The 18,624-nt window shown below is 39.4% G+C and overlaps 3 protein-coding genes across 3 annotated transcripts; 2 read left to right on the plus strand and 1 right to left on the minus strand.

Annotated features, from left to right (window-relative positions):
• Positions 1-250: 250 nt before the first annotated feature.
• On the minus strand, positions 251-7,640 carry LOC121575675. Its single transcript, XM_045225342.1, has 5 exons — positions 7,541-7,640; positions 5,075-5,151; positions 4,544-4,708; positions 822-953; positions 251-555 (listed from the first exon to the last, which is right to left on the minus strand). Exons 1-5 carry the CDS (start codon positions 7,570-7,572, stop codon positions 419-421), a joined length of 543 nt encoding a protein of 180 aa, XP_045081277.1. The 5' UTR covers positions 7,573-7,640; the 3' UTR covers positions 251-418.
• A 1,394-nt stretch (positions 7,641-9,034) lies between these two features.
• Positions 9,035-12,289, plus strand: LOC121576057 (ER membrane protein complex subunit 8). The gene is made up of 5 exons (XM_041889348.2): positions 9,035-9,552; positions 9,842-9,918; positions 10,014-10,083; positions 10,187-10,281; positions 11,305-12,289. Exons 1-5 carry the CDS (start codon positions 9,340-9,342, stop codon positions 11,462-11,464), a joined length of 615 nt encoding a protein of 204 aa, XP_041745282.1. The 5' UTR covers positions 9,035-9,339; the 3' UTR covers positions 11,465-12,289.
• Positions 12,290-15,279: 2,990 nt separating this feature from the next.
• LOC121574681 (DNA replication complex GINS protein PSF2) lies at positions 15,280-18,332 on the plus strand. The gene is given in 6 exon segments (XM_045225429.1): positions 15,280-15,447; positions 15,450-15,487; positions 15,826-15,940; positions 16,097-16,196; positions 16,339-16,465; positions 17,000-18,332. Coding segments are annotated over 6 exon segments (558 nt in total). The 5' UTR covers positions 15,280-15,398; the 3' UTR covers positions 17,129-18,332.
• Positions 18,333-18,624: the final 292 nt, after the last annotated feature.

The following is an 18,624-nucleotide window of genomic DNA, read 5'->3' on the forward strand; positions in this document are numbered from 1 at the left end:
TTCACCACTTTTTGACCCTAGTCCGATTTTAAAACACAATTAGATAAGAGGCAAGGAAACAAGTCTTGTCAGGTTTAAAAACAGGGTAAATCCATGGATGTGGAAAAATCACACCTAGGCTATTTTTATGATGTTCATTGTACTAGTAAGCCCTACACATATAATTGGCATGTAGGGCCTACTCCTCCAGTGGCGTTTAACCCTCCACAACATGGTAGTATAACAGCAAAGAAGGAGACATACTATTGGGTAAACATAATAACTTTTATTTTGCTCTATAATACATGATAACCTTAAGAGGAAGAGGCCTTCCAAAACATATTGACTGAGGTAATGTGGACAATAGATAAATACAGACAAGAGTATTGGTATGTTTGTTGGTGTCATGGTATGTAATGTGGTCCTCTGGATGGTTGGTTTACTTCTTCCATTCCTTGTTCTCATAGTCCCATTTGGCAGAGAAGCCCTCCACGGGGTTGATCCTCATGTCCAGCATCCTCTGCAACTCCTTCTCTTTCCATTCTGACTCAAAGGTGGGGGGGACAGGTCCGTACACTGCAGCGAGACAGACACAGCTTGTTAGGCTCTGCCTTAAAGTATACCTATGAACATCTATTCTCTAATAGTCTGTATTGAACGTTTATCTACCAAGGTAAACACAATTGAGAACATATTCTGTTTAACAATAACAACTGGTTACTTGTCAGTTATAACAATTATGGTTGAGGCAATACACTGGGCAGAGAAGACATGCAACCCATTTTTTTGAAGGGGCACTGATGGCCAAATATTCCTATTCCTTTTCCTATTACAAGACATACCAAACTTCCTCTGCCATAGCACGACCAGTCCGGTCATGCCAATAAAGAAGAACATTCCTGCGATAACCGATTTCCACTCCTTTGTGCCCTCGTTCATCTCTGCGAAGCTTTGCTTGAAGCTAATGCGGTACACTGTCAGTAAAGACAAAATGTAAGACTTTGGTTAGATAATAACGATTTGGTGCAATTAGATGTAATTAGTGTAACATATCGATGTGATGCACAAACAATTGTTGGATAAACATTCATTTTCAATTCTAAATTAATCAATTAATGTTTTTGTCCCCCACTTTTTAAATCCTCATCACACCCACTGAATAAGTTGTCATATAGCAGATTTGTTTATTTGGAGCTAGTAACATTTTAATATTAGAAATGAGCTATGACATACATAGCCAATTAATATAATGCAGCTTTGGATTTCACCCGTCTCAAAAGCAAATGGTTTTGACTTTTGGAACTTTACGGAGAGCTGCGCTCTTCTCCCGTTCCGACCAGTGTGGCTGGCAAATATTATTGCTGTCCTTATGAAATTACACCTTTACACTGTTCATGTAAAAATGACCAAATGCACTGACTATTTAAAGCAGAAGTAACAACAATTTGTAAGGTGAACCTGGCAACCAAAAAGCCCCAATCAGCAGTTAGATGTGCAATCAGCAAGATGTGAGTTGTGTCCACTCCGGTAGCCTACATACAGTCGAAGTCGGAAGTATACATACATTTAGGTTGGAGTCATTAAAACTTGTTTTTCAACCACTCCACACATTTCTTGTTAACAAACTATAGATTTGGCAAGTCGGTTAGGACATCTACTTCGTGCATGACACAAGTCATTTTTCCAACAACGGTTTACAGACAGATTATTTCACTTATAATTCTCTGCATCACAATTCCAGTGGGTCAGAAGTGTACATACACTAAGTTGACTGTGCCTTTAAACACCTTGGAAAATTCCAGAAAATGATGTCATGCTTTAGAAGCTTCTGATAGGCTAATTGACATCATTTGAGTCAATTGGAGGTGTACCTGTGGATGCATTTCAAGGCCTAGCTTCAAACTCAGTGCCTCTTTGCTTGACATCATGGGAAAATCAAAAGAAATCAGCCAAGACCTCAGAAAAAAATGGTAGACCTCCACAAGTCTGGTTCATCTTTTGGAGTTATTTTCAAACGCCTGAAGGTACCACGTTCATCTGTACAAACAATAGTACGCAAGTATAAACACCATGGGACCACGCAGCCGTCATACCGCTCAGGAAGGAGACGCGTTCTGTCTCCTAGAGATGAACGTACTTTGGTGCGAAAAGTACAAATCAATCCCAGAACAACAGCAAAAGGACCTTGTGAAGATGTTGGAGGAAACAGGTACAAAAATATCTATATTCACAGTAAAACAAGTCCTATATCGACATAACCTGAAAGGTCGCTCAGCAAGGAAGAAGCCACTGCTCCAAAACCGCCATAAAAAAGCCAGACTACGGTTTGCAACTGCACATGGGGACAAAGATTGTACTTTTTGGAGAAATGTCCTCGTTATGTCCATCGTTATGTTTGGAGGAAAAAGTGGGCTGCTTGCAAGCCGAAGAACACCATCCCAACCATGAATCATGGGGGTGGCAGCATCATGCTGTGGGGGTGCTTTGCTGCAGGAGGGACTGGTGCACTTCACAAAATAGATGGCATCATGAGGAAGGAAAATTATGTGGATATATTGAAGCAACATCTCAAGACATCAGTCAGGAAGTTAAATCTTGGTCGCAAATGGGTCTTCCAAATGGACAATGACCCCAAGCATACTTCCAAAGTTGTGGCAAAATGGCTTAAGGACAACAAGGTATTGGAGTGGCCATCACAAAGCCCTGACCTCAATCCTATAGAAAATGTGTGGGCAGAACTGAAAAAGCGTGTGCGAGCAAGGAGGCCTACAAACCTGACTCAGTTACACCAGCTCTGTCAGGAGGAATGGGACAAAATTCACCCAACTTATTGTAGGAAGCTTGTGGAAGGATACCCGAAATGTTTGACCCAAGTTAAACAATTTAAAGACAATGCTACCAAATACTAATTGAGTATGTAAACTTCTGACCCACTGGGAATGTGATGAAAGAAATAAAAGCTGAAAAAAATAATTCTCTACTATTATTCTGACATTTCACATTCTTAAAATAAAGTGGTGATCCTAACTGACCTAAGACAGGGAATTTTTACTAGGATTAAATGTCAGGAATTGTGAAAAACTGAGTTTAAATGTATTTGGCTAAGGTGTATGTAAACTTCCGACTTCAACTGTAGCTCTGCCAGTAAAACCATTTTCTACAGCGCGTTTGGCAACACAAACCAGGTTTCCATCCAACCTTTTTATGCAAGTGAAGTACATGTCGGTCCAAAATAATGTCATGACAGGCCTGATGGAAACAGAACATTTGTCGGTGAACTTTCCAAAAACAAAACAGGCTAGACAAGGTGGGATCTTTGTGTCTGTAAAATTATGCAAGAAATGACGGTGGAAATCCTTTTATGCACAAATATTACTATAATAACCATCATATCGAAGTAAACTTGGAGTCACGCAATGAAATGTTGTGTGGTCCTTCCACTACGACTCGTCGGGAAAGCATGCAGTTTATTAGAATACAGATTCAATGAATTATGATTAACTTCACAGGGTGGTGAAAGTGCAGGTGATGAGCTTGATCCTCCTTTCCAATAAATATCGAGGGTCTTATTCTGGTGACATGATCATCGATGCTTGGCTGCTGTGACAAAGAAAAATAATCTTGCTCTTTTGTCCATAATAATCTCAAGTAGGCTATACCTGCACTGTTTCTGTGAGCTGTTGGCTAGAGCGCATGTGCCAATACTAGTGGGCACACTCGCTATATAACGCAATATAATTTTTTTTGTGAGAAAACCATCAGTAGAGTTGAAAATGCGATGGAAACCCATTTAACTTGTGTTTTTTGTTCGGTATGTGGGAATTTAACCGTAAAAGCTATTTTTATGTGCACTACGTCATCACACAGAGCCTTTTATCACCAACAAGTCAATTTGATGGAAACATCTATTGGGAAAATTGTTTTTATGCGGATTTTAGAATATTTGCATGAAAATCTGTCGCAAATTAGATGGAAACCTAGCTAATGACCCAGCAAATTATATTGGTTGTCCCTCAATTAATAAAGCCTATGACTGAATAATTCGAAAGCCATTTTAAAAACATCTGAATGCTGAATGTGCCGTGCAGCTGTAGCCTACGAACAGGGTTAGGGTAGGCCTACCTCTCGTTGGCGCGTGCAGCTGTGTCTCCCGCACTGTGCGCACAGTTATCTGACTTGTAGATCAATATCATACGCAGTGACATGCATAAACGTTTGATAGGCTGAAGAGGACACATCAATTCAGTCACAACAGATGAGGTATTTTCGGAATAAGGCAACAAAAAAAAAAGAGTAATAAACGTTAGGGAACCGGCGATTTGTAACGTTTGAATTGGTTCTTACCAATGCATGCTTCATATGGATCGGTTTGGCCTCCCACGGACCGATGCACTCGCATCTTAAACATTTGAACCGGGGTCTGATGCGTATCAGTGAATTGTTACATCCTTACTAACAGAACAGATAGCCAAACAACTATGCAATAGCAGTTTTGTTTTATTTGAGTAAGCATTTACCTTGCGACAACAAAACGGACAAAAACAAAAGGGTAAAAACCACTTACATGCAATCTTCTCCTCGTTGGAGAGTGTAGCCCAGGAGCCTTTCTCCTTCTCCTTTAAGGACTTCTGCGCTGCACTCAGCTCGGTCACAAACTGGACGTCGGGGAGGGGGTTCTCCCGCCTGTCAAAGTAGCATGGGAGAGCGTAGTCGTCCACCTTGGCAACACCTGCAGGAAACTCACCATGTTACTACATAGGACTGACACACATAACCAATAAATACATGTATTCAAACCTGCATAGGACCTGCTTAGCAAATACGTGCATAGGCAAATACATACTGTGTGCCTTTGGGAGCCGCATAACTGCTTTTTTAGCTTACCTAATAAAGCTGTAATATCTTATTCTACAATAAGATGGTATTGTCTGATTCCTGTATATCTCCAAACCATGCTGGTGGTGGTGTATTTCATCCATTGTTTACATTTGTTTGTCAACTTTTTAGTGGTAGGTACAATTTACAGAGAGTGGCTTTAAAGGTCCATACCATGAAGGTCAAGTATTTGGTGTGTGCTGCCAACATAATCACTCACCATGTCCCCCACGTACACATATTGATGTGGAAATTGCACGTTTGCCAACAAGGCTAAGGGCTCTGGTGGCCAGCATTCTGAAAAAAATAACATACATGAGAAAATGATTAAATATAGCTAGCTACTACTGTAACAAAACATTACTGATCAACGAATCGCCGATAAGTTATTCTGATGACATGAAACTATAGCCTAGCGGCTAGCCATCAAGTCTTTGTAAAATAGTGTGGTTACGTTTTTATAAATAGAAAAATAGCAACAGTTCAACAAGAATTTATGAAACTGCACATCTCCCTAATCATACATTTAGCAACTAGTTATTGTCACCTCCCATACACACATTGCTAGAAACCAGTTTTTGTAACAAATACAATCAAAGAAACAGAACTGGCAACAACAACAAAAAAAGAGGAAAAGCTTGCTTGCCACTTAGTTAGCTACCTTAACCTAGATAAAGTTACGCAGCAAAAATGTCTAAGCTAGAAAGTTGCCTAGCAAACTAAACATAGCTAGCCATCGTTCAATTTAGCCATCCATCTGCAGTGGACATTTCAAGCTTACATTAATCAAACATTTCCATTGTAACGTTAGACTGGCTAATAGTTAGATAGCTAGCTAACGTCCATGTTGAAAATAATGAGTTGTTAATTTCGACCTAGGCTAACTTTAGCTGAACTAGTACCTGGGCTTCAGGAGAGAATGAATATGACTAGATTTCCTCCGAAACCCAGGATCCTTCAGTTCAAAGTCCCATTAGTCAGCTCTGCAAACATTATGTCAAAATGTGTTCGGTACTCATCAAAATATGGAGTTTCGCAGAACTATCGTAATAACTTATGTTACGCATGGCATGTACTTCCAAAAAAAGTAAAAAAAAAGTATATATAGGAAAATATTTACCAAGTGTGCATGCGCCAAATACACCTTACTTACTCCCACACGCAGGTCGGCTGATCCAGCATCCAGAAAGATCATTGATTTTGTTTTTTCTTTGACCTTTTTTGGAAGTACATACCATGAGTAACGGCAGTAATGACGATAGTTGCTCTTTGAAACTCCATATATTGTTGAGTACCGAACGTTTTTGACATAACATTTGCAGAACTGGCTAATGGGACTTTGAATTGAAGGATCTGGACGTCAGAGGAGATGTCATATGGTCCACTGTAGCTCAGCTGGTAGAGCACGGCGCTTGTAACGCCAAGGTAGTGGGTTCGATCCCCGGGACACCCATACACAAAAAAAATTGTTTTATGCACGCATAACTGTAAGTCGCTTTGGATAAAAGCGTCTGCTAAATGGCGTATTATTATATTATTATAGTCTCTTCAAGCCCAGGTACTACTTCAAACCAATGACGTATATAAACCCTGGATTGGTGATGCTATGTATTGGTTATTGAGAGGGTTTGAAGCCACCGGTCGGCCATATTGGCACTCCCTAGTAGGAGCAGTCAGCCATAGGAATGAATGGAATTCTACAGTATTTCAATTAAATGTTTCAAGGATAAAATTACATGTATTTAAGTATTTTTGTTGTTGTAGTGGGGACAGTAACATTAGCACCCTCTAAAAAAAAATACTTTAAGGAAAATGTTTTCATATATATATATAGAGAGATATTTCTTCATATTATATTTTTTAGGTTTAGCTCACAATGTAATTTAAAAGTATGCATTAAGGTGCCTAATATAATGAACGTGTCAAAAACGAATGTAAACATTAATAAATGCATTTCTATAGCTTCCAAAATATTTTTTACAATTGAGGAGGAGTACCAAGATGGCTGCACGGTGGCTTCAATACAGCGCCACTTCAGGCATCCGGGGTTTATACACATCACTGGTTCAAACGTTAGCTAGCTAGAATGATCACACTCAAGCTAACATTTACATTTTAGTAATTTAGCAGACGCTCTTATCCAGAGCGACTTTTACAGTTAGTGAGTGCATACATTATTTATTTTTCATACTGCCCCCCCCCCGTGGGAATCGAACCCACAACCCTGGCGTTGCAAGCGCCATGTTCTACCAACTGAGCTACACGGGGCCTAATGCTAATCCATCGCTAACCGGCACAAGGTCAAATACATAGACGTCCAACATTAGATTCCTTTTTGTAATATTCCTGCTCCGGTCTAAACTCCACAGTAACATTACACATGACTATGAGGAGGAATACCCACTAAACAGACTACAGGGCACACAGGAATGTTAGCTAGGAAGCTAGCTAGCCTAGCCTTGACAGTCCATGGAGCCAACCACTGCCTATTCGCCTCGTCTTGTCTGCCTCTCTTCTCAATGTCACATCTCTTCACTCGGCTCTCTCGGAAACATTGACAAATCCATTGCTGATTACACAGCAGATATGTAGCATGTTTATCTTCATTAAAACCTATATAATATATTCTATGATAGCTGTATTTCAGACGTCTAATAATTTAGAAAATCCACCCGCCATCTCTTACTTGTTATCCTTTCGGCGACGCTCCAAAACCATAAAGCAAGTGTGATTAACCGGAAATACGTAACTGGTGAGGGATTATGGGAAACTATGGAAGGTCAATCGGTCATATTGTCATAGTGTAAAACGATGTTTATAATATACGATTTGAATTTCACTATTTTAGAAATAGTAAAATGTATTTGTAAAATAATGTGAGCTGTGATTCATTTCGCTGTGCAATTGAATTTGAACTTTTACGACGTTAATGTACCGAAACTAGTGTTCATTCGCTACCATGTTGGCGCAGCATTGGTATTCTTCCTGTCACGCCGTGTGCCTTGAGATGAACCAAAATGGTGTTTGTGGCCTGTCATATGGTGCGGGACGCGTGGGATTCTCAACCCGGGTGTGTGCTACCTTCGTTCCACCAGCAAGAATAAGCAAGACCTAGCAAGAATAAGGCCGTGACCGCGGCGATTTTCCTTCAAAATAAAAGTTCCAAAATGAAGATCGTGAAAAATAGTACAAATGTTCGAAATGCGTAACATTTTATGAGGAAAAGTTAGAAGACTAAGAATTTTGTGGAAAAGGAATACAGTTAATCGCTATTATAGCACAAATAATTGATATTATTGTTAACAGCATTAAAAGTAACGATTACTAGATAGTTATCATGGTAAGAACAGTAATAAATAACAAAACATGATTTATAATGTTACTATTAATAATAATTGTAATAACAATATTAATAATAATATTATTATTATTATTATAATAATCAACTTTAGAAAACACTTTTAAATCCAATTGTTAATTGGCCCTTTCGTATTGAACACTGTCCAGTACGTTTTTCTTATTGCACAGTAGTACACAATTTCATGTAAATTGTGTCGCAGTAAAAAGGGGGGTCTATTCTACTTAGCAGCACTTCAAATGTCTAAATCCACAGAGTTTACACCCAGAGGAGTGTCGCTGCTCATTTGGCGGCCCTTATAGAGTGGCCCATCAACTTAAATCAAATAGTTTTTTCATATTGGACATTGGATTTAAGTTGATGGGCTCTCTATCAGGGCCACCAAATCACCAACGATGCTCCTCTGGGTGTAAACTCTGTGGATTTGGAAACGATATGTGCTCCTGAGTAGAATGGACCCCTTTTACTGTGGCACAACGTACAGATAGGTACAATATGTGTGTCCAATATAAAAAAAAACTATTGGATTTAAGATGGGCCACAACATACAGATTATTTTGTAAGGTGCAATAAATGAGTATGCGTTTAGGCTTGAAAAAAAAAATAACATCAACAAATAAACGACATAATATCTTATATAATTACTTTTGATTATTCTTTGTATGATAAGTAGTATAAAATATATCGATAATTTTGCTATTTTTCCATATTTTTCGCCCTAGTTATTCATTTGCAAAGTATACAGGGCTGGACATTTATTCTGAAGGATTCCAAAAATCCGTGACCCGGAAGTATTTATCTATTCTTGCCTGCTTCATGCTTTACAGCGGTGTGAGTGTTTACGATACCGGTGCAAACCACCAACGAGAAGCCAAGCAGCGTGAATTTGTAGTAGGATATAACGTTACCGTCTTGACCAATATATAACATTAATGCACTGTAGCATTCACAAAAAGTAACCTTTATGTAGGTAGCTAGTTATTAGAGACTCGAATACCGTATTCAACCAGAGCTGTCACGGTCTCTCTGTTGTATCGGGAATGATATACGTTGGCTAGCTGTCAAACTAGCAGTCTCTAGACCATCCTTGTACAATTAACTAGTTTAGTGTTTATCTGGAAATAAGAATGAGTATTAAATTGACAACTCAGGCTTATTGCAAGATGCTTTTGCATGCTGCTAAATATCCTCATTGCGCCGTGAACGGATTGCTGGTTGCTGAGAAACAGAAGGAGAAGAAGAAAGACAGCCATTCCACTCCAATCCTCTGCGTGGATTGTATACCACTATTCCACGGCACGCTTGCATTGGCACCTATGCTGGAAGTGGCACTTACATTGGTGAGTGAATTGAAAGTCTTTATCTTCTATTCACATGTAATGTTTCAACATTTTTCATGTTATTCCATTGCATTTTCACCACTGCAAGTTCTGGGCCTGTTGAAGTAGAAGTTCATTAACAGCTGTCAATCCTGCTGACATGTCAAGCTAATGTCAACATTATGGTGAAGGAAGTTTCTGATGTACTTGTCCGTTGGTGGAGTTTATCAGAAACTTCCTTCACCATGGAGTTGAGTTTAGTCAGCTAATGTCAAACAAGCTAATATTTTTTTTCTTTCCCCACTTCCAGATTGACACGTGGTGTAAAGAGAACAAATATGTCATAGCTGGGTATTACCAAGCCAACGAGCGCACAAAGGACTTCAGGTAACAAGATTTTGATACAGGATCCCTTTCAAGTTCTGTGGAGAGTTGTGTTGATATGATACACAATGTACTCTATCTTCTTTTGACTCCCACAGACCTAACCAGGTTGCTGAAAGAGTTGCGGCCAGAATTGCAGAGAACTTCAGCGAAGCAGCAATGATTATGGTAATCCTCTATCAGCTGACCAATATCAGAACTGCCACATTACTGAATTCACACATAAGACCTACACTGACAACTGTATCTCTAATAATGTTGTTTTCCTCAGGTGGACAGCACCAGATTCACCATGGGCTGCTATGAGCCCATATTAGCCATCTATGACCACCATGAAAACAAGTGGAAATGCAGGGACTGTAATGTGTAAGTGTTCCTGAGCAGATAGGACTGTCCTAATATGTCATGTGGGCTAGATATATCACAGCTACTGAACAGCCATTTATCCAAAAAGATTTGGACGTGCAGACATTTGACAGTCTTAACCGCTATACCATATACACAGGCTGTCACCTCTCAGAGATCCTATTAAATTACTAATTGGATCTAATATGAGTTCTAATATGTAATTCTATGGTCGGCCTTGCACACCGTATTGCAACACTGCAGTCTTGCATTGCAACACTGCAGCAGTCTTAGACTTGTGCAAGCATAATTTCTTGATGGGTGTCTTTCTCCTGTCCAGAAAAAGATTTGGAACTACATGGTATACTATCCCCATATCTGTTAGTGAAATAGAACCCAGTGTGGTAGATATTTATTTTACTCTTATTATTATCTATCCTGATGCCTAGTTACTTTACCCTGCCTTCATGTACACTACCGTTCAAAAGTTTGGGGTCACTTCGAAATGTCCTTGTTTTCCATGAAAACATACATGAAATGAGTTTGAATAGGACATTTAGCAAAATTAATAAGAAATGTAGTCATTGACAAGGTTAGAAATAATGATTTTTAATTGAAATAATGATTGTGTCCATCAAACTTTGCTTTAGTCAAAGAATCCTTCATTTGCAGCAAATACAGCCTTGCAGACCTTTGGCATTCTAGTTGTCAATTTGTTGAGGAAATCTGAAGAGATTTCACCCCATGCTTCCTGAAGCACCTCCCACAAGTTGGATTGGCTTGATGGGCACTTCTTATGTACCATACAGTCAAGCTGCTCCCACAACAGCTCAATAGGGTTGAGATCCGGTGACTGTGCTGGCCACTCCATTATAAACAGAATACCAGCTGACTGCTTCTTCCCTAAATAGTTCTTGCATAGTTTAGGGCTGTGCTTTGGGTCATTGTCCTGTTATATTCGGCTCATGTGACAAATGTGATTGGATTTGTGATTCTCGAACGTGAAGCTGAGGTTCTGGAGTGTTGGTGTGTGTGTGTATCCAGGGACTGCTTTGAGGACTGGTGTGAGGCTCAGAAGATCACGTCGGCTCTGCTGGAGGGCAGGTCCTACGAGAGCCTGATCGACTTCGACAATCACCTAGACGACCTCAGGAATGACTGGACCAACCCTGAGATCAACAAGTCTGTGCTGCACCTGTGCTAAGCCTCCCAGCCGAGTGACTGCACTGCACTCGACAAAGACATTGCGGCCAAAACGGCGTTGGACGTGCCCTTTACTACTGTAGCGCAGGAATGCAAAGGGCTGAATGCTAAGTCTTTGTTCCCAGTGAATTGCTCTCACAGGGAAGAGAGCTTTCAGAGCACTGGCCAGTTGTATTTTCATGGGTAAGCAGGACACGGGTGCCATTGGGATCTTTGTTCCCGAAGTAGGGAGGATCAAGGTGATCAAGACCTTGGTGTCGTTCAATACAACATGTGTTCATTTTCTTTCTCATTTTTTGAGTATGGTTTTTGTATGCTAATAGTTAGTGAAGATGTATGCGTAATTCTGAATTGTAGGGAAAAATGAATATAATTTATTTTGACTTATATTTAATACTTTAGGTTCTTCAGAAATAGTAGTCTTAAAGAGATGATAGTCATTATAAATTATTGTTCTGAGATTTGACTTATTGAAATATTACAGAATTGTACTAAACGAGATATGTTATGTTTTTTTATTTCACTACCTATTAAGTCTTAATGTTTATATTCTCAGATAACTGTTTTTCTTATAAGAGATAGCTTAGTATTTATTTGTTAAAAGATTATCTGATTATTCTTTACTTTAATTGCTGAATAAAAGTTTGTTATTGGATAGGTAATAAACTGTAAGTCACTTGGGATAAAAAAAATCTGCTAAATGTCCATGTTATTAATATTGATTCATTAATTACATATTTTGGGTTGGGTTACGATATAAAAGCCTAAATAAAATAGTTTTTGAGGTTTTTATATATTAAACCTTTTTGTAAAAAAATTTTTTGGACTGAATGTACAAATAAAATGTAACTTTTCAGATATTGTGCATGTTTTTTATGCCTTTTTCTAAAATCACTCCCTTACCCAAGCGCTGCCCTACACACTTGAGGGATCCACAGTGTTCCATCACTTTGGGTTGAGACAGCATACAGTGGATATTAATGGAAAATACTTTCCATTTGTATTTATTTTTTACCCCCCAATTTCAATCTTGTCTCATCGCTGCAACTCCCCAACGGGCTCGGGAGAGGCGAATGTCGAGTCATGTATCCTCTGAAACATGACCTGCCAAACCGCGCTTCTTAACACCTGCCTGCTTAACCCGGAGGCCAGCTGCACCAATGTCTCGGAGGAAACACTGTTCAACTGACGACCGAAGTCAGCCTGCAGGTGCCCGGCCCGCCACAAGGAGTCGCTAGAGCGTAATGAGCTAAGTAAAGCACCCCCGGCCAAACCCTCCCCTAACCCGGACGATGCTGGGCCAATTGTGTGCCACCCTATGGGACTCCCAGTCACAGCCAGTTGTGACACAGCCCGGGATCAACCCTGGGTCTGTAGTGACGCCTCAAACACTGTGATGCCGGAAAATACTTTCCAATCTATGAGGGTCCAAAAAGACAAGATATAGAAGCTGAGAATGGAATAGAAAAGTTCATTCTAAACCATCTCTGATAGAAGTAAGAGGCCATGACAAATGTTATGGTGAAAAACTGATTCCTGAAAGAGCCCCTACCCTGAAGAACTGTCCATAACCTATCAGAAAATATGATGGAACTACTACCATAGGGCCCGATTCCGACAGGAAATGTACGCCTTTCTTAAACATGCCTTTCCTAAGCACTTCTAAGTAGTTAGTATTCAGATTTACCCAGTGCTTGGACTGAAATAGGTGTTAGTACTCATTTTGGGTGCCATTACTGTTTACATTTAGGTGCAGGAGCTCCACAATACTTTTGAGCTAATATTCTATAAGCGGAACAGGAGCTCAAGCAGTAGAACATTTGAGGTGGTTCCCTTGCATGTGCTGAATACATTTAATTCAACGCTGAAACCTTCCCACTTGCTGGCCAACAGATTTTCTAGTGGAGTTTTCATTCAATAGGGTTTACAGTACATTTAGCTTAAGCCATCCCTTTAAATACGGTGTACCTTTAATTCGAATTGTGTAGACAAACTAGGAAACATAGAGAGAAGGGGCTCAGAATATAGGGATCAATGAAAGAAAGACATCTAAATATATGGATATTCGTCTCCGTTTCAGCACCATCTGGTCGATTTTAAAATACACTGATCTTGTAGATTATTTAGGCACATTTTAGGGTTAGGAAAGTATGTATGAATCATTTAAAAAACAGGTTTTGAGAGCCTTTATGCACAAAATATATTGATGAATCCAAAATAAAGTGGTTTGATTCATCCTGAAAATTGTCATATTCGAGTTCAATCCATTAAATATTGGAAGGTGGAAAAAAGTGGACAATAAGGTTTGAACAATAGTCCTATTAATCTACCCTAATCGTCACTAACCATGGAACTGTATGACAATGGGTATATGTGGTTTGAGTTCCATAAAAATTAAAATAGGCTACATGTCCCACATTATTGCACAACGTTACCCTAATATGATCCACTAATGCTAGCGACCCTCTGCAATAACTACATAGGAGTGACAGGAAAGAAAGGTAAACGGAATGGAATGATCCAAAATGTCAGCTAGAAATTGAAGAAAACGAACACTAAAATGACAGTTATAAATGTATGTAGGTATTACTGACGGTGGCTCCTGATAGTGGCTAATATTTAACATGATACAAATTGTAAAATAAAATTGAGAAAAGCCCGGGTATATAAATAAAACATTATAAAGCGCATACATCAACTCGGCAGGTTCAGCCCTACAGAAGCCTATAGCTTGGGTCTCCAAATTTCATCCACGTAAATTGTGAGGGCACACAATTACAATTCTGAATAACGGCACAGCTATTTATAGCCGATTTCACTGTTCGCGTTTATATGATTTTCTGTTTGCTTCCATGTGACTGGTTTCACATTAGTCTCCAGGGATCATAAGGGAAAATCATATAAAACAATTGGTATGTCTATTTACCATCCCCTTCTCCAAACGGATTACTCATTTACCTATATTTTATCAATAGCTCTTATCAATGATTAAATTACAGTGCATGGAGAATGCTGTTATTTCTATGGGAAAAAATAAAGTAGATGCTTTTTCCACTTGGAAACGGCAGGTTTGCTTGACCTTATTAATGGTTTACTAAGGAAAAAACGGTGGTAAATTTATGAGGGAATTGAGTCAAATTCAGAATACAGCATATCTGTAGACAAAAATGAATAAATTTAATCGCCATTATAGCACAAATAATATTATAGCATTAACATTATTGTTAACAGCATTCAACGTAATGATTAATAGATAGTTATCATGGTAAAAACAGTAATAAATAACAAAACATTATTTATAATGCTACTATTAATAATAATAGCGGTAATAATATGAATAATAATATTACTATGATAATTAATAGTAGCATTATAAATAATGTTTTGTTATTTTTAATCAACTTTAGAAAACACTTTTAAATACCATTGTTAATTTGCCCGTTCCTACTGAACACTGTCCAGTACGTTTTTCTTATTGGACATACCTCCGTCACACCTTAATTTCCGTACGAATAGCGGGGTGAATAGCATGCTATTCTAATGCATAAATTCAAGGTCAGAATACACATAGAGAGAAAAGTGCATAAAAAGGCATTTAGCCTACGTTCCATTTACGCGCGCTTAACTCGGGTCGGAATCGACCCAATATTGCTTTTTACCCCCATCCAATTCTTTCAGGTGGCTACATGAAGTGACCTCTATCTGGAGGTCTTTCTCTACCGTCTCTGGCCATGTTGTGCGTCTGTACCTCTATTGTGGGTAAATACTGCCACTCAGTGACGATGGTATGCAATTGACTGATTTGGAGAGGAGGAGGGACTTCCGCGTTCCAAGTGACACTGCTCTGAATATTTCGCGGGAACTTGCAACAACATCGATAGGCACTGTTGTTGCGGAGATAACGTTACACGTAAAACGATAAAAGTAAGGTTAGAATGGACCCTTCTGAGGTCGAATTCCTTGCAGAGAAGGAGGTGGTGAAGATTACCCCAATTTCAGTCTTGACAAAATCTACTTGATCGGGGTGAGTTGGTTAACGTCATTAAGATGGCTAACAGGTTTCTTGTTTAGTTACGACGTTAGCCTAGCTTACTAGTTAGCTATCACATTAAATAACTAGCTAGGCTATTTTGCTGGCCTGATCACACATGTTGTTTAATAACTAGCTAATTCATAACTACTAGCTAGCTACGTTAATAAAGCCCGCACTCATTTACTAGCCATCTAACTAGCTATCTACACTCCAGGCTCCCATGTTTTTCTGCCAGATCCATGGGGATGGCTAACTAGCTAACGTTACTTATACTGTATGTTTGTTTACATTCTGCCAAGTATGACTCTGAATTTGATTTCTGTCTCCAGGGCGATCTTGGTCCTTTTAACCCAGGGCTACCTGTCGACGTGCCTGTGTGGCTGGCCCTCAATCTGAAACAGAGGCAGAAATGCAGGATAGTGCCGCCAGAGTGGATGGATGTAGGTAAGTTAAGGAGACAGGTGTCTCTCAGAGGGTTTATCATAGTCCTGGTTAAATATCAATATGTATAAATTATGTATGTTAATGTGTTCTCTACCTGTTGTTTGAGCTTAAATAATTGTCAGAGCTGAACTTCTTTCCTTTTTCATCTGTGTGCAGAGAAACTGGAGGAGATAAGAGAGCTCGAGAGAAAGGAAGACGCATTCACCCCAGTCTCCAGTCCATACTACATGGAGCTGACCAAGCTGCTACTCAACCAGTCAGTATCATCCTATACTTCCTAACTTTGAACTTGGATATATTGTCTTAGTTTGGATATAGCTATTGACTTGTAATTTGATTGGAAGGTGGCACCTAACTGTGTGTTCAGTGTGTTGTCATATATCCCTGTTTCTCTGCAGTGCATCTGATAACATTTCCAAAGCGGATGAGATCCGCACGCTGGTGAAGGACATCTGGGACACGCGCATTGCCAAGCTCCGCCTCTCTGCTGACAGCTTCATCAGCCAGCAGGAAGCACACGCCAAGGTATCAATCAATCACTGAGGAAGTTCGATTTGAACCAGGGGGCACCAGGTTATGGCCTGTCATGTGACCGGGCAAAACCGATGAGGGCGGACCGCCCTGCTCAAATCGAACAGTAGTCAGCACCACCGGGTAATATTGTCAACAAGGCAGCATGATAGATCGTTCAGAAACATAGGCCAAACTGGCAAGGCAGATAAAGTGATACATGGCTTTTTATCAAGAGCAAACAGTTTTACATGTGAAAACAAGAAATTAAAGCAAAACAAACTCCCTCAATACAACTTTATTTCACATACATTCACACAACGGTCCCAACACACTTTACAGGAAGAAAAGAGACATGGCATTAATAAGATGATAGAAGTAAAGTATAGTTAGATTAATGCATCTGTATGTGTTGTTAAATGTGGGAACTTTGTGTAGAAACATTATTTTTTCCCTTATTTACATTTTCCTCCTCTTTCATCTCCCTCTCCATCTTTCCCTCTCCATCTTTCCCTCTCCATCTCTCCCTCTCCATCTTTCCCTCTCCAGCTGGACAACCTGACTCTGATGGAGATTAACACGACACGGTCGTTCCTGCTGGACACACTCAACTGCATGTATAAACTGTGCTCCAACCTGCAGCCCGGCTCCAGTGTGGGCAAAGCCCAGGACCACTGATCTGTATTTATGGACTAGACCTGGACCTGCGCTGCAGCCTCTCCTTTCAGCAAGATGGAGCATACTTAGGCCCAGCTTTACTAAGCATTTGCACCAGCTGCAAAGTAAAATAAAATCTGCGATAAGGAGAATGCGGACGGAATCACGGAATCCAGACATTAAAACAGATTTCAACAAAATTCAAAAATGCATTGAACTTAGTAGGGAATCAACTAAAGTTTATCATAAGACATGAACAGAATGCATCAGTGATTTGTATTTCCTGCAACTTTCTGAAGAGTATATTTCTAAAATAATTCTCACACCTCAAAAGTGGTCTCTGATGTGGTTTAAGCATTCTTGTGGACTTAGAAAATCCAAACTTGTTTTTCTATTAAAAGTGTGATTTTTGAGAGCGAAAACCTGAAAAAACGGGTACATGGGAAACCTGGAAAAACAAAATAGAGAAAATGGAATCAGGCAAAAAATTTAAAACACATTTTATAGGGCCCTAAGTCTGGTCCTAGTGAAGTCAGAGCTGACCAGCAGTTCTTATGAAGTGGGAGCACTTATCTGAAGTTGTCATGTCCCAACTATCTGATTCCTTAGTAGAATGAGGGGAACATTGGGAAATCAAAGAAGCAACCTGCGAAACATGTTATAACATTTACATTTACATCATAACATATGTTTCACTATGTGTCATTAAAATATGTATATATTTTTGGTAAGTGTGTGTTGTGACAAAGTGCATCCCCTTATGTTAGTCCAGGGGACACCTCTCATAACCCTAATTTCTACATGTATGCCCCTCTGGATACATAAGACAACAGTTGGCATGTATACTCTTTATGTGTATTCTGACCTTACATTTAAGCTTGAGAATGCTAATCATACCGCTATTCGTTAGGGGTGGCGGAGGTGTGTCTACGCTGTTTTAAAAAAAACTTAGTTCGCTCATAATTCCACCCCCATTATGCATGATGAAACGAATAAGGTGGAGCAACCTGTGGCTTCCAAGTGGAACAACATCTACTTTCTTTTTTTCAATAGAAATAATACCATTCTCCATGCACTGTAATTTACAAATTCATAAGAGCTAGGTAAATGAGTCAGCCGTTTGGATAATGGGATTGTAATTATGAATGTAATTGTTTTAGATCTATTTTACCTTATGATAGCTGGAGACAAAATGTGAAACCAGTCATTGTCACGAGAATTTTGTTATCTCAATGGTTGAAGTCAAACACTTCTTAAATGTTTGAATAATTCCCAGAGGTGTAAATCTCTAGTTTAAATAAATTAAACAAAGACCCCTTACTGCAATGGTCAGTCTTTATTAATTGAGAGCGCTCTGCCACAAAATGGACGTACACTCTTTGTACATACACGTCAGAGGAAAATTCCCACCCCGCTTTAGGCGGGCTGTATTTTTCCACTGTACACATCTTGTAAACTCACACCTGGGTTTAGCTCATGTGATTATCCTCTGCTCTCCTGGCCATCAGGTCACACAT

This window comes from Coregonus clupeaformis, chromosome 15 (assembly GCF_020615455.1).
Source record: "Coregonus clupeaformis isolate EN_2021a chromosome 15, ASM2061545v1, whole genome shotgun sequence".
NCBI lineage: Eukaryota > Metazoa > Chordata > Actinopteri > Salmoniformes > Salmonidae > Coregonus > Coregonus clupeaformis.